The sequence below is a fragment of the Cynoglossus semilaevis genome, chromosome 15 (assembly GCF_000523025.1).
Source record: "Cynoglossus semilaevis isolate Cse_v1.0 chromosome 15, Cse_v1.0, whole genome shotgun sequence".
Lineage (NCBI taxonomy): Eukaryota > Metazoa > Chordata > Actinopteri > Pleuronectiformes > Cynoglossidae > Cynoglossus > Cynoglossus semilaevis.
In genome coordinates this window covers 2,643,960-2,656,758 of record NC_024321.1, presented here as the reverse complement: position 1 = coordinate 2,656,758, position 12,799 = coordinate 2,643,960, and the positions used below count along the sequence as shown (strand labels likewise).

General features: G+C 39.1%; 2 protein-coding genes across 11 annotated transcripts in view; one reads left to right on the top strand and one right to left on the bottom strand.

The window, feature by feature from the left end:
• Nucleotides 1–1,581: 1,581 nt before the first annotated feature.
• On the bottom strand, nucleotides 1,582–6,146 carry grxcr1a (glutaredoxin and cysteine rich domain containing 1 a). The gene is made up of 4 exons (XM_008326525.3): nucleotides 5,715–6,146; nucleotides 3,392–3,631; nucleotides 3,230–3,295; nucleotides 1,582–3,074 (listed from the first exon to the last, which is right to left on the bottom strand). Exons 1-4 carry the CDS (start codon nucleotides 6,111–6,113, stop codon nucleotides 2,895–2,897), a joined length of 885 nt encoding a protein of 294 aa, XP_008324747.1. The 5' UTR covers nucleotides 6,114–6,146; the 3' UTR covers nucleotides 1,582–2,894.
• atp8a1 (ATPase phospholipid transporting 8A1) overlaps nucleotides 6,093–12,799 on the top strand; it is a 99,041-nt gene continuing 92,334 nt past the window's right edge. For 8 of the 10 annotated variants that reach the window (XR_003052104.1, XM_025063501.1, XM_025063503.1 and 5 more), the window contains exons 1-2: nucleotides 6,096–6,230; nucleotides 8,274–8,388. The gene's annotated coding sequence lies outside the window, so the exon portion shown is untranslated. Of the gene's footprint in view, nucleotides 6,231–8,273; nucleotides 8,389–11,133; nucleotides 12,743–12,799 lie in introns of those variants that run through there. The other 2 variants (XM_008326523.3, XM_025063499.1) reach the window with 2 other exon arrangements.

The following is a 12,799-nucleotide window of genomic DNA, read 5'->3' as shown; positions in this document are numbered from 1 at the left end:
AAAGGCGCGTCGACGCGCGTCTGATCTCATCTATATCTATTCCTCATCATCATCTTCACATCGCATTTGCTTCGTTGACATCATCACGTAGTACAAGCCAACAGCATGGTTTAAGAAAAAAAATGCATTTTATACATTTTATAATGCATCCTGTTGTTTTTTTTCTTTTCATCCGTGTTCTTTTTTTTCTTCCTCCACCTCCATGTCCAGTATTTGCAGCCTACAGATGGGGGCGCAGTGAGGCTGCACAGCTGAGGTCTCGGGGTTCGTCCAACAGCCGCTCCTCCATCACTAAACACAGTTCCTTTATTCTTAACGTTCAGTTTTAGACTCGAAGAAATCCAGATGGGGATGGAATGGGATTTTGTGCAGAATTCAATCTTTTTGCATTTTCCTGCGCTCCAATCCTGACCTCGTTTCCCTTGTTTGAGCTTTGTTTTTGTGTGTTGTTTTTGTTGCCTATGAATCCGTGTGTTTTTTTGTGGAGGGCGTGCGGGGCGCTCGTCCTAATGATTAGGACATTAAAAGGCAGTACCTAATTTTGCAGCATTAGTATCCGATATCGGGGTGGACATATGAAAGGCGGTCAGATTCGAATTAGACGTCACCTGGTGGTGGTTACGGTTAGTAGCGAGGTTCTGGTCAGGTTATACAAAGGAATAAAAGATAACGAGTCTTGACAAAGGAATTGCTCGACGTGTGTGATGTGTATGTTTTTTTTGTTTGAGGTTCAAGAGCAGGTTTCCATAATATGATGGCAGGAAAAGGCTCTTCATAGAGGATGAACCTCCTCCTCTTCTCCTCCTCCTCCTCTTCCTCCTCCCCCTCTTGCTCCTCCCTGCTCTGTGCTCTCAGCCTCTTTACAGTGCTGCCTTGTCTTTATCATGTTCAAGCAGCATTGTACAGGGCTATGACAGCACAGAGAGCTGAGCGCCAGTGACATCATTGAATTCCAAATATCAAAATAAACAACAACAAAAAAGACTCAAACAGTATAGTACAGTAAGTATTTGTTCATAGTGCCGTAAAACCGTGGTTTAAAAGTCTGGCTCACAACCCACAGATGACCCTTCGGAGGTCATCTGGGACTCAAAATAGATTGTGGGTGTGCGGGCTGCCACTAGGGGGTGCGGGAGATGATGGCAGAGTAGATTTTTTAAATGGGATTTTTCCATACAATAAAGACATGCTGGCTTTTTTTATTAATAAATAAATGCAGGTTATAATATAGAAATGTGTTCTGTCTGTTCTTGTGAGCATGATTGAACATTCAGCCTTTACAAGAAAGCTTGTTGGATTTTTTTTTTTTAAGGTGTGGGTCTGTTCTTGTGAGCATGATTGAACATGCAGCCTTTTCAAGAAAGCTTGTTGGATTTTTTTAAGGTGTGAGGAATTGAGGGTGCGCAGCCACAATAATTTGGAAACTGCTGCTCTGGCCTGGTAATTTTTTTTTTTTTTTTGTAGCTATTCGTGCCATGTTGGTGTTTTTAAACAAAATTAAGGATACTCTCTTAGTCAAGCTACCTTTTGCCTGTGGTTAGACACCACTTGTATCTTTAAACGGAGCTGCTGTTGTTTTTCTTTTTTTTTTTTTTTTTTTTTTTGCTTTTTTTTCAAAAACGTGAATTTATATTTTTCACGTTGTTAAAATTTTTTCCATTAAAAATAATTGAAAATGTCAATCGCGCTTTGATTTGAACTTTAATTTTTCTTACCGTGACCGTTCAGTCTGACGTAAATTCCCAAAGCCTTTTTAGGCTTAAGAGAAAACTGGAGCACATTCAGTTTCTGTGTGGTTGAATTATTCAGTCCAAAGCTGCATCTTCATTTCTTTTTTTCTCTTTTCTTTTTTTTTTTTGTCACCAATACATTATTGAACCAGTGAGTGGCACTGCACTCCTGTCGCCGAGTCTCTTCTTACCACAGAGAACGACATGACAACTAGGTCCCGGCTCTAGATTGAGAGATTATTCAAACTTTAGACCAGTGTTTGAATGAAAATGTAATTCTAGAAAATTAAACATCCGTGTCTTTAGTTGATACGTCCAAACCCCTGACCTTTCTCCTTAAGCGGGTCATACTGCAGTATAAAATTTAAATGTGAGGTTTGAAGGTTTGACGCCGGTCTGTGAGCAAAGGTCCGGTTTCACACTGTCGTCTACAGGTCACAAACCTAAACCATTGACTTTCTCTCTGTGTGTGCGCAGTGCGTGCGCAATGTGAGTGTGTGTGATATGGGATTAGTGATGAGGACATCGCTAACGAAGACGTCTTCTCACTAATTACCCGACGAGATTAGGTTTGAGTAACTGAGGTAACAACAGGTCAGGAGACGACGGTTCAGTCCAGTCCTTACACTCTTTTTTTCTCTTGTAAATTGTTGCATTTTTTGCTACGTATTAGCTTGCCTTTAGCTAATATGTATACTTGTTTTGTAAGTGTTACATATTCAACCTAGCAAAAGTTTTGTCTGCTAACTTTATTTTAATAATAATAATATATATTATTTTCATTTTAATCAATATGGAATCACATTTCAAATAACGTTGTTGCTAATGTTCTTAGCTAACGATAACAATTTTGGCAAAAGGAGTAGAAACAAATGGAAAAAATTAAAGTTGAGGTTTTTTGGGCATATCTGTTACTTCTAAATTTTATTTACCCCACCCTGTTAATAGCTGAGATTTAGATTTGAGATTTATATAAATGCATGTTAAAAGTTGCTAAAGATGAAGTGGACTCACCAGAAAAATCATTGATTTTTATTACAAATTTGACAATGGCCATTATTAAAAAGGAGTAAAGTCCTGCTGTGTGTAGTCCAGTTTAAGGTCCTGTGGGTCCTTAGGTCCTGAAGAAGAAAGTGTGGGTTGCGGGTCAGGCACGGTACATCCTCACTGGCTGCAGCTCACACAGGGCTGCAAACCGTTCTCGTTACAGGAAGTGCACTTGAGGGCTTTAAAGGAATCCGTGAAGCAGTTTCGGAACACCGACATCTTGCTGCCATGGCACATCGGACACGGGATGAAGGCGTAGCCCCCGCAGGTCTGGCACGTCTGGGGATGCTGAACCCTCTTCAGGGAAATGGACAAAGTTTCTTTAGGTACAGTGTCCTGACACAACTACATAATATGCTAATATCAGGAGACAATATCGGTCGGCAGAAATGCTCGGACATCCCTATTTAAAACTTTTCTGTAGCTACATCGTCTTCTTCACTAAAACCAACCTCTATTTTTGTCAGAAGGTCTTGAAGTTCTCCTGATTCGTTCATACCAAGTATCTTTTCAGCGCCCTGCAGAATAAGTTCAGCCCCAGAATTAGCTTTGTGAATACAAAACAAAACATTCAACATTTAATGTCGCGATGAAGCACAAAAATAGCCGCTGACCCCAAGGTAGTGTCCATCGATGAACACCACAGGAAGTGAGGGAGGTTCTCCCACTCGTCTGCATCGTTCCTCCAGCTCTTTCCCGTACTCTATGTCCAGAGCGATGTTCTTCTCCAGGAACTTCACCCTGTGGTTCTGGAAGATCTTTCTGACCAGCTCACAGCGCTCAAAGGTGGTCCTCACCACACGGAAACTGGTGGTGTAAATGACTATCCGCCCGAACTCCACAGACAGCTCCACCTGGACACAAAGTTCAAGCACACATAGCTGTATTGTTCACTGCCAAAACCATACTGACATCCCAGATATTCTAGATTTGACATTTATTCTGTCCAGTCTCAGGTCTGTGTTTAAATACATAATGAGTCGTTTCCTAGTCGAAAAAACCCCAGACGTTTGTTAACAAAATGGTAGAACTGAGTTGCTGTCACAACGTCGCTGATGAAAATGTCTTCCTGACGTCGTCAGCATGGAGCAGCTTCCTATGAGCTGCTGAATGTCTCTTACAAGTTCAATGAGTCATGTCTCTGGGACCGAGTCAGCTAATGTGACGTGCTAATTTATTCATTCATTCATCTCCAGCTTTATTCTAGTCCGTGTTGCGGAAAGAGACGAATTTCCAACTAAATTCTCTTCCTTCTCCAAATGTTGTACACCGTTAGGCACTTTAGATGATTCCAGATTTTTCCACGAGTCTCTCTGAAACCAGGTTTTGATGGTTCTGGATATTCACCTGGTATCACAAGTGTTTTTCAACCTGGGGTTTGTGGCCCCACCTGGGGTTCCGGAATTCAAAATGGGGCCAATGGGGTTGTAGAAGAGAAATTATGGTAAAGCTTCGAGTAAAACACTCTGACGTGTCCTAAAGAAATGTTCGTCATAGATGAAATGATAGGAAAGGTATGCATCATTTAAGATTTAGCCAAAAGATATGCGATACTTGGTCGAGAAATCAGCAGCAGAAATGGTCTTTAGAATGTCTCAGAAACTCAGCAAACTAAAATGTTATCTAATGTATGTTTTAAAGGACAAAAATAAATTCAAAACAACCAAAAAATAATAATTTTCATACAGTGTTTGGATAAAGTATGTAACAAAATCACACGGCGAGAATCCTAACGTAGTCTTGGAGTCTCGGAGCGGAGAAAGTTCTCCGTCCATGACGACCTTGCCTGTCACCGTGGCGTCAACATATGGGCCAAGACTTACATCAGAATTACAAAGAGTTCTTCGTAGACTAGAAAGCGAAGCTCAGAGAATTCATTAACCTGATTAGTTTCCCTGCGAACACTTAACCCAATGCATCATTAAACTTTAACTGCTCTACGACCTCGTCCTCTATTGTGAGCCTTTGTCCCAGTCTTACACCTGCGCGTCCTTCAGACCTGTAAGTAGACTTCGGGACAAGGACAACATAAAGAAGGAGCCACACGAGCTAAAAGTGCCCGAGTGTAAAATAGGGAGACAGAGTGTGTTGTTCTCAAACAAAACAATTTTGAGGACGGTGTCACATGAAAGAGAAAAATATGAGGACCTGGCTCTGAATTTATGGCAAATGTCCAAAGAACCCAGAAGAATCTGGTGGAAACAGACACTAGATTTTAAGGCCCCTGAGTCAGAAACTTAACACGTGCCAAGATATGTTTTGATTATTTTTTAATTGTTTTCAATTTTTTATACCTTAATTTTCAACTATTTTATTTTTTAAAATTAGGTTAAGGAAAACTTGTTGTGATTTGTGTAGCTTTCTTGCAACGTTAAGGAAAACTTGTTGTGATTTGTGTAGGTTTCTTGCAACAAATTTAAGTCACTTTTTTTTCCTTCACTATATTTCTGACCTGACCTTTTATGGCTTATTGATAAATATATTTATCCATTATATTTGCATCCAATGTTTAGCCAAATTCTGACCAAACATATATTTATGTTTAGTGTGATCTAAATACTCAATATGACTTTTATAGTTTTTATCAGAACTTTCAGGAAGTTTTTTGGGGGAGGGATTCTTGGCTAACGTTTGGCTACATCCTAGCTAGCCACTGTTTTGTGTTTTTTTTTCCTGTTTAACTCACTAGACTTTTGGTGAACTTTACTTATTTCTGGTCTACCTTCGTGGTGGTAGAGATAGGCAGTATGTTTTTTTTTACAGAAGTCTTACAAAACAGTTTTTATTTAAAACTTGTAAAAACAATGAATTAGCCAATGCTAGCTTCTTAGTTATTTAAGTTGTTATTCTTCTCATTTCTATAGCAACATAGAGGAAAAAACAAATGTAAAAAAACCCCAGATTTGTTCAGGTTCGGTCAGCTCTGACATTACTTACACTGTTGCAGTTGGGAAGGTTCTCAAACAGCGTCTGACCAGCACTGACTTTGTGTTTGACCCCCCTCACAGTCCCGTTCTTACTGAGGATGTTCACTCTCTTGGTGGTGAAGGTCCAGTCCTTGGTGGCCCCCGCGTACATGAGCAGGTCGTCGGGTTCACTTCCACTGTCATCCAGCTCTGATCCCAGGTATCCGTACAGGTTAGTGTCTCCACTGGTCGAGGGGGTGCTGGCCCGGTCGGCGTCAGAGCTGCTGGTACAGTCTGATTCCAGGGAATCTGAGGGCCCTTCATCTTTAAACATCTCCTTCAGGACCCGGCCGCTGTTCCCCGAAGCCACGCGGAACCTGACCCTCTTCTGAGGCTTCTCCTGCTCCTCCGTCAGCATCGTCCCCTCCATTTTCCAGCTGCCTCGGCTGCTTTACATGATCCAGGAGACGCGGCCGTGGAGCTCCCCGCTGCTCATTCAGACGAGAGGGAGCAGCTCAGACTGTTCTCTCCCATGGATTAAAACCAGGTATAATCCCAGCTCCTGGATTAGCTCTGACACTAACGCAGAGTCTGGAAGCCGCTCCGCACACTCACACCGACTCACACCGACGGTAAATTATACATGCATTTCCACCATGGCAACGCAGCAGGCCAAGCTCCAGTAAAATGAGCAGTGTCTGTGAATTATTAATCACAGTTTACACAGTTTTCACCAAGCAGGACTTTTAATGACTTTGATCAAACACACAAAATCTAGAAATAACAACAGTGGATGAAAGGAAAAACATTCTTGTTGCATTCGCACGCTGTAAATCAATGTGTGTCTAAACCTGAGGCTGTATCAGTCGTCGGAGTTTCAGAGTTTTTTTTTTAGGTTAGAATACCTTCATCTACATCTTGGGTTAAACCTAGCTATCTTTTGCTAACAATTAGCCAATTAAGTGTTGGCTACCATAAATCTACTTTTCAGCGATGTTGATCAACCTTGCAACTAAATGCTAACTTTTAGTCTCATTTTGGCTAAACCTAGCTATCTTTTGCTAACAATTAGCTAATTAAGTGTTGGCTACCATAAATCTATTTTTCAGCGATGTTGATCAACCTTGCAGCTAACTTTTAGTCTCATTTATTTTTTACCTTTTTTGCAGTTTGAACTACATCTGAGCTAGCTTTGGTATCTGGAGGTTCATTTGAAGCTATTGTGGGCTATGTTTTAATTAGTCATGCATAAAGGCTAACATTTTAAAATACTTGTATCATTTTCAGCGCCATCTATTGGGGAAACGTGGGTATTGCAGGGAAAAGGCAGAAGTATAATGATAATATAAATAGATTATATAATTTGGAAAAGTTTGGCGGGCCGTATCCAGCCCCCGGGCCTCAGTTTGCTCATGACTTTATTCAATGGGTGGTTATACGGGCAATGGGTTGCTGTTGCATTGCACTTGTAATGATATTTTGAGTATAATACAACAGTGCGCCTCTATACAGACGTGTTTACACATCTGTGTCCTCCTCATGTGCTGGGATATATGACGTACAGTATACGTGTCACCTCTGACTACTCCGTTACGGTAAAAGTCGGAGCACTTGCGGGTGTAGTCACACAGCAGAAAGGAAACAAAGCCTCTAATGTGTCAGAGTGACACAAAAAGCAGCAGCAGCAGCAGTGTGTTCAGACAGGACGGCTCTTTGTTCCTGAGTGACAGGTAATGGAGCAACTTCCTGGAGATGTGACACTTAAGCTTATGAAGCAGTGAGTGACAGTGTGTAGAGAGAACTGCTGTTGAGCTGCTGGGTTAGATGTACGCTCACACACACACACACACACACACACACACGGATGGAGTAGTAACCTGCGACCTGAGTCTGGTTCCTCCGTGACCTCAGATGTTAATATTAGACGTATTTATTGGGTCCATATTTGAATAGGTTTTTTTACTAATATTTTTTTAAATTATATTTTACACATTATAAATGAATACAATAAAAGGTAAAAAACGGAACACAGAAACTTATGCCTTTCTATAAGTTTATGCTATTTTTTTCCTAAAACATTGGTGAAAACAGCTATTTGCTAGTTAATAAATTGTTTTTGCAACTCTGTGGATAAACCTTTTTCCAGATTTCTTTTCTAGATGATTATTTTCTGTATTTTACTGACAAAGTATTGGCTATTGTCACTACTAATTGGTAACATTTTAGCTAATTTTGGTTATCGTTTTTTTAGATAATTGAACAATGTATATATTTTTTATCTTTTTCTTATAGTCATATTTTTTTAAAAGTAATTGTAAAAGAACAATTCTTGGTTTTTTTAAAGTAAATATTAAGTTATCTGTGGTTCTCTTATAGCAGTTCTATGCCTTTAAAGAATTTGAACCTTTGTGAAAGTGGTAAACAAATTTAAGAAGATCATTTACTGATAATGTGATGTATTTGGTGTGAATTTAACACAATAATTTCATTAATCAGATTTATTTTGTTTACGATATATGTAATTTACATATTTAGGTGTGGTGTTTGTGTGTTCTGCTGGGCGGTGATTTTTTTTTCTTTTTTTTTTGAGCTGTTGCCTTCTCTCTACAGCTGCACTGAATCAGAGATGACGAGTCGGAGCACTGTGGGCGTGGCCTCCAGTCGATGAAGGGTTTGACTGTTGTTGGATCTTCTCATTCTAAAAGGTAACTCCTGATATTTGCTCTTTGTTCTTTGTTTTTGGATTATTGTCCACATCCAGTTTTTTAGCACCACTGCCACCTGTAGATTCATGACCAGTGGAGTCATGAATCACCCCCCCCCCCCCACACACACACACCCTGAACTCTTCACCTTACAGAGACTTTTTGCACATTTACTGGTTCTCTTGGTTTCTTCTTCTTCTTCTTCTGGGTCCTCCTCCTCCCTCGCAGTATTGACCTAACATGTAACGCAAGGAAAAAAACGTCTACGTGTGTTATCTTGTGAGAAAATGTGACTACATGAGATAAATGTGACTACATGAGATAAAGTGGCTGCTCCAGTTAACACAATACGGGTGTGTTGTGAACGCTTCGTACTTTCTGTTTGTACGACAGACTAGTTGGTAGTTTGTGTAATTTACCGTCTCACTGTGAAAGTAAAAAGTAAAATATGTAGGCAGAGTTTATCCACCTTGGAGGAAGGTTGATAAAGAAACAGCTCCACAGTGATATTTCTATGAAAATAAAAAGTAAAAATGAATGAAACATAAGCAGCTTTAGTCAGAATATTGGAATTAGAAAATGCAGAAAAAATGTATTCATTATTAAAATATATTTTATAACTAAATATATAGTTTAGTATATATAGTTTAATATGTGCCATTTTCCCTTTTTACATTATAATTTATTTTTCTTATTTTTTGTGTTTAGTTTTGATTGTTGTATTTATTTTTCTTATTTTTTGTGTTTAGGTTTGATTTAGCAAATATAATTTCCCTTGCATAAATTAAGATTAATACTAAATCCAACAAAATCACTCAGATTAAACCAAATTTAAATGTAAAATGCTAAAAGAAATTTGTAAGATAATAGCCATATTAGAACAACGTAGAATATACTCAGGATCAAAACTTGTACTAAAAGCCAAAAGAATGTGGTTTTATTCGGTCGTTAAAAAAATGTTGATCAACAGGATTTCTTAAGACTAGATAAAAACCAAAACCCTGAACAATATCTGAGAACATTTCAGTGAGGAGACTAAGTGACCAAGTGTTTTTGAGCTGCTGTGGTTTAATGTGGAGTGTGAGTGTGGCTCGTGTGTCTCCGACACCTCATCAGGAGTGTTAATGATGCCCGGTGCGTCACCTCAGAAGCTATTAAAAGACCCCACGTGATCGACGAAGACTTTATCCCTGCGTTTGTTTGTTTACTAGACTGTGAAGGAAACAGGAAGTTGACAGCTCAGCCTGATGAACAGCTTTCATTTGATGCTGTCTAAATAAGATGGTGGAGGAAGAGGTCGTTTCTCTTTGTGGACTTTGAGAGTTTCTGCGGAAAACCCCGAAACTTTCCTCCTCACGTGTAGTGCAGGCTTGACATTTGTCTTTCATCAAACCTTCACAAGGTCATGAAATGTAAATTTGAAGAAGTTCTAAAAGATGATCTGCATATTTTAACACTTCCAGTGGCAGGCTTCTCCAGAGTGATGTCAGACATCGGCAAAGTAAATAGTTAAAATGAGAGAGAGTTTGTCAAGAGATTGTCCTTAGAAATGTTTTTTTTTAAAGATGAAAAAATAGGCTTAATTTGAGAAATTTGGTTTGAGTCTATTTCAGTGATGGGTAAAAATTGAGGATTCACAAAAAAGTCAGTAAAAAGATTGTTGTAGCATGTGATGAATTTATGTAAAAATGTCCCTCAAGTATATTGACAAGTGAAAATGTCATTTTCATAAATATGGACTACAGATAAAGCTTCATTTGTATAATAAATATGCAGCTCAGTGTATGTTGACAGTGTGTTGGAGAGACATCAGTGACCATTTGTTTGATGAGACAAAGACAAACAGACAAACACCGGCGTTGCTGTTGGAAAATTTAACAGATTTACTTGTGCATCAGGTTCAGCCAGGCTTTGTTTGGTCTGGATATGCTATAAAAAACACAACACACACACACACACACACACACACACAAACGCATTGTAATAAAGGCAAGCTTCTTGTCTCTGTTGCTTAGTAACGGTGGGAGCTCCAGAGCTGAATCCCCCACAGTGAGGAGCTGATGCTGAATTAGGAGGAATAGGAACAACAGGAAAATCTATGGGAAAGATGTTTCTGTGAACGCAGGACAAGGTGTTTGTTTGCATTTATTGATGGTCGTACTGTATGTCACACAAACCCTGCGTCGTTTGATGGTTGTGGATGGTTAGGGTTTACAGACAAAGAAACAGCATGGAATAGGACTGAATAGAATAGACCACAGCAGAACAGAATCTTGAGCAACAGAATGTTGCTTTTGTTCTTCCTATAAGCCCTACAGGAAACGTGGTGAACAAGTTATGCTAAAAGCAAACATTCAACTGTGTTTCTGTGGTCAGATTTTTTGTCTTAGTTTTTTTCTGAACAAATTATCTTCCAGTCTGTGTAATCCTTCTCTAGGTAAGGATGTTTTAACTTCCTTCTGTTGTTGAATCTCTATAGTATCGCCATATCAGCAAACACCACTGGTTCAAGCAAATGCTCAATCATTTTACCTTGTTATATTTCAGTGGTATAATATGAATGTAGTTGTGGATAGAAAGTATAGCAATGTGAGGTACCTACAGTAAGTACAGCTGGTATGTTGCTAAATACATTTAGAAATTCGAATATATGTGTTAAATATTCTTATTTTTACATAAAAAATTATTTAGAAATAAAACAACATTACCTGTGTACTTAGTTACCTTTACAGTACTAAAAAAAACAAAACACAGACTGTTGTGACTGTGTGAAGCTGCAGTTCGGTCGTGTGACCGCAGTGGCGCTGCTGCAGCAGTTATACTGCCTCCATGTGTTATTTGCATTTCAACTGCACTGGAGGACGAGGAGCTTTGATTTACTGCGCCCGTCCAGCAGCCAGGCTGCAGTGCTGTAGCTCGCGGCTTTCATCCTCTGGTTTGGATGTTCGTGATGCCCTGATGAGGGATATAACCAGAGCTGGAGTAAGTCACTCTGGATTAGACCTTCTGCTGACAGTTTCCACAGACTTTAATCACATAATCACAGCACAGTGACTGATACCAGTATCTGTTTACAACTGACACAGTATACACCACTGCATGGATCTCCACACCTGCCAATGTCATAGTCGTTTCTTTCTCATATGACTGATTTAAAAGAAACAGCTGGTAGTTTAAATTGTGAATGAAAACACAAATTCATTTCACTGTATGTGTACTGTATATATGTTCCAGACCACTCTGTAAAGTGCATTTCCTCAAAGCTCCCTTGGTAATGGAGTTCAACTTTACTTGTAATGTTTGGTTTCCTCAACCTGTGGCAAGAAATATGTAAATATTAGACAAATAAGATAAAATTAACCAAGAGATAAACCGTCGTAGAGTTAAACAAAAGATAACTGAAAGTTGGTTGAAAAAAATGTAAAATGTTACTTAGCAAAAAATAGCTAAAATAAACAAAAAGAGAACTAACTAGTAAGCCTAAATGATAGAGCAATAAACGTTAGCCAAAAATATACAAGGTTTAGAAGATAAACATGTTACAACCCTGACAAAGAATAAAATAGACAAAAGGGACAAAATAGACTGAAATAAATACATTTAAGTAAAAACAACTGCCAAAATAACTACAGAAAGCTAAAGGGTCTAAATAAAGTTCTGAACTTGTAATACGATCACACCAATTGAATTCACTATTATATTTGCAGTTAAACATAATAAATACAAACGCACAATGAAGCATATTAGTACAACACAGAAGCCATGAGTAAATGATTGAATGGAACATTCATTTCAAAATGGTATTTCAGCCAAACATTCAGCAATGAATAAAAGCTGAATAATTTTCGTTTTCGGATAATGTTATGCATTTTCAATATAGATATCTACTATGTAATATTTATAAAGAGAAGGATTTAGTATCAATAACCCATATCCCACCCACCGTGTACTATTGTCTTCGACCTGTGAAGAACACGTACTGCAGAGGGGTGTGGGAGGTGGTCCGCGCCACATAAAAAATCTGTTATTGACTTTAACAACGCATATATGTCAGTGGTTTTATATTCACTCTTAGCGTTTATGTATCATCAAAAATAAATAATGTATTTGTCTTAGCCGTAGCGCAAAGAGGGTCATTTAGTCAGACTTGCCCCCCCTCACTGCGGTTATGTTGGTACTGTCCGTATTATGAAGCGGTACTGTCCCTCTCTCCGCACTTCAGCGTAGACCCACGTCCACTCCTTCCAAGTGTCGGCGTGTGTTTCCTCTTCAACGACCGTGAGAAACAGGGATGCTGGCGGGGGAACCATGAAGCCCCTGCGTCTCTCACTACACCAACAGGAAACAAACACGGGTTATATTTCTTAAAACATTACAAGCACCATTGTCCGTATGAGAGAGTGTGGATATT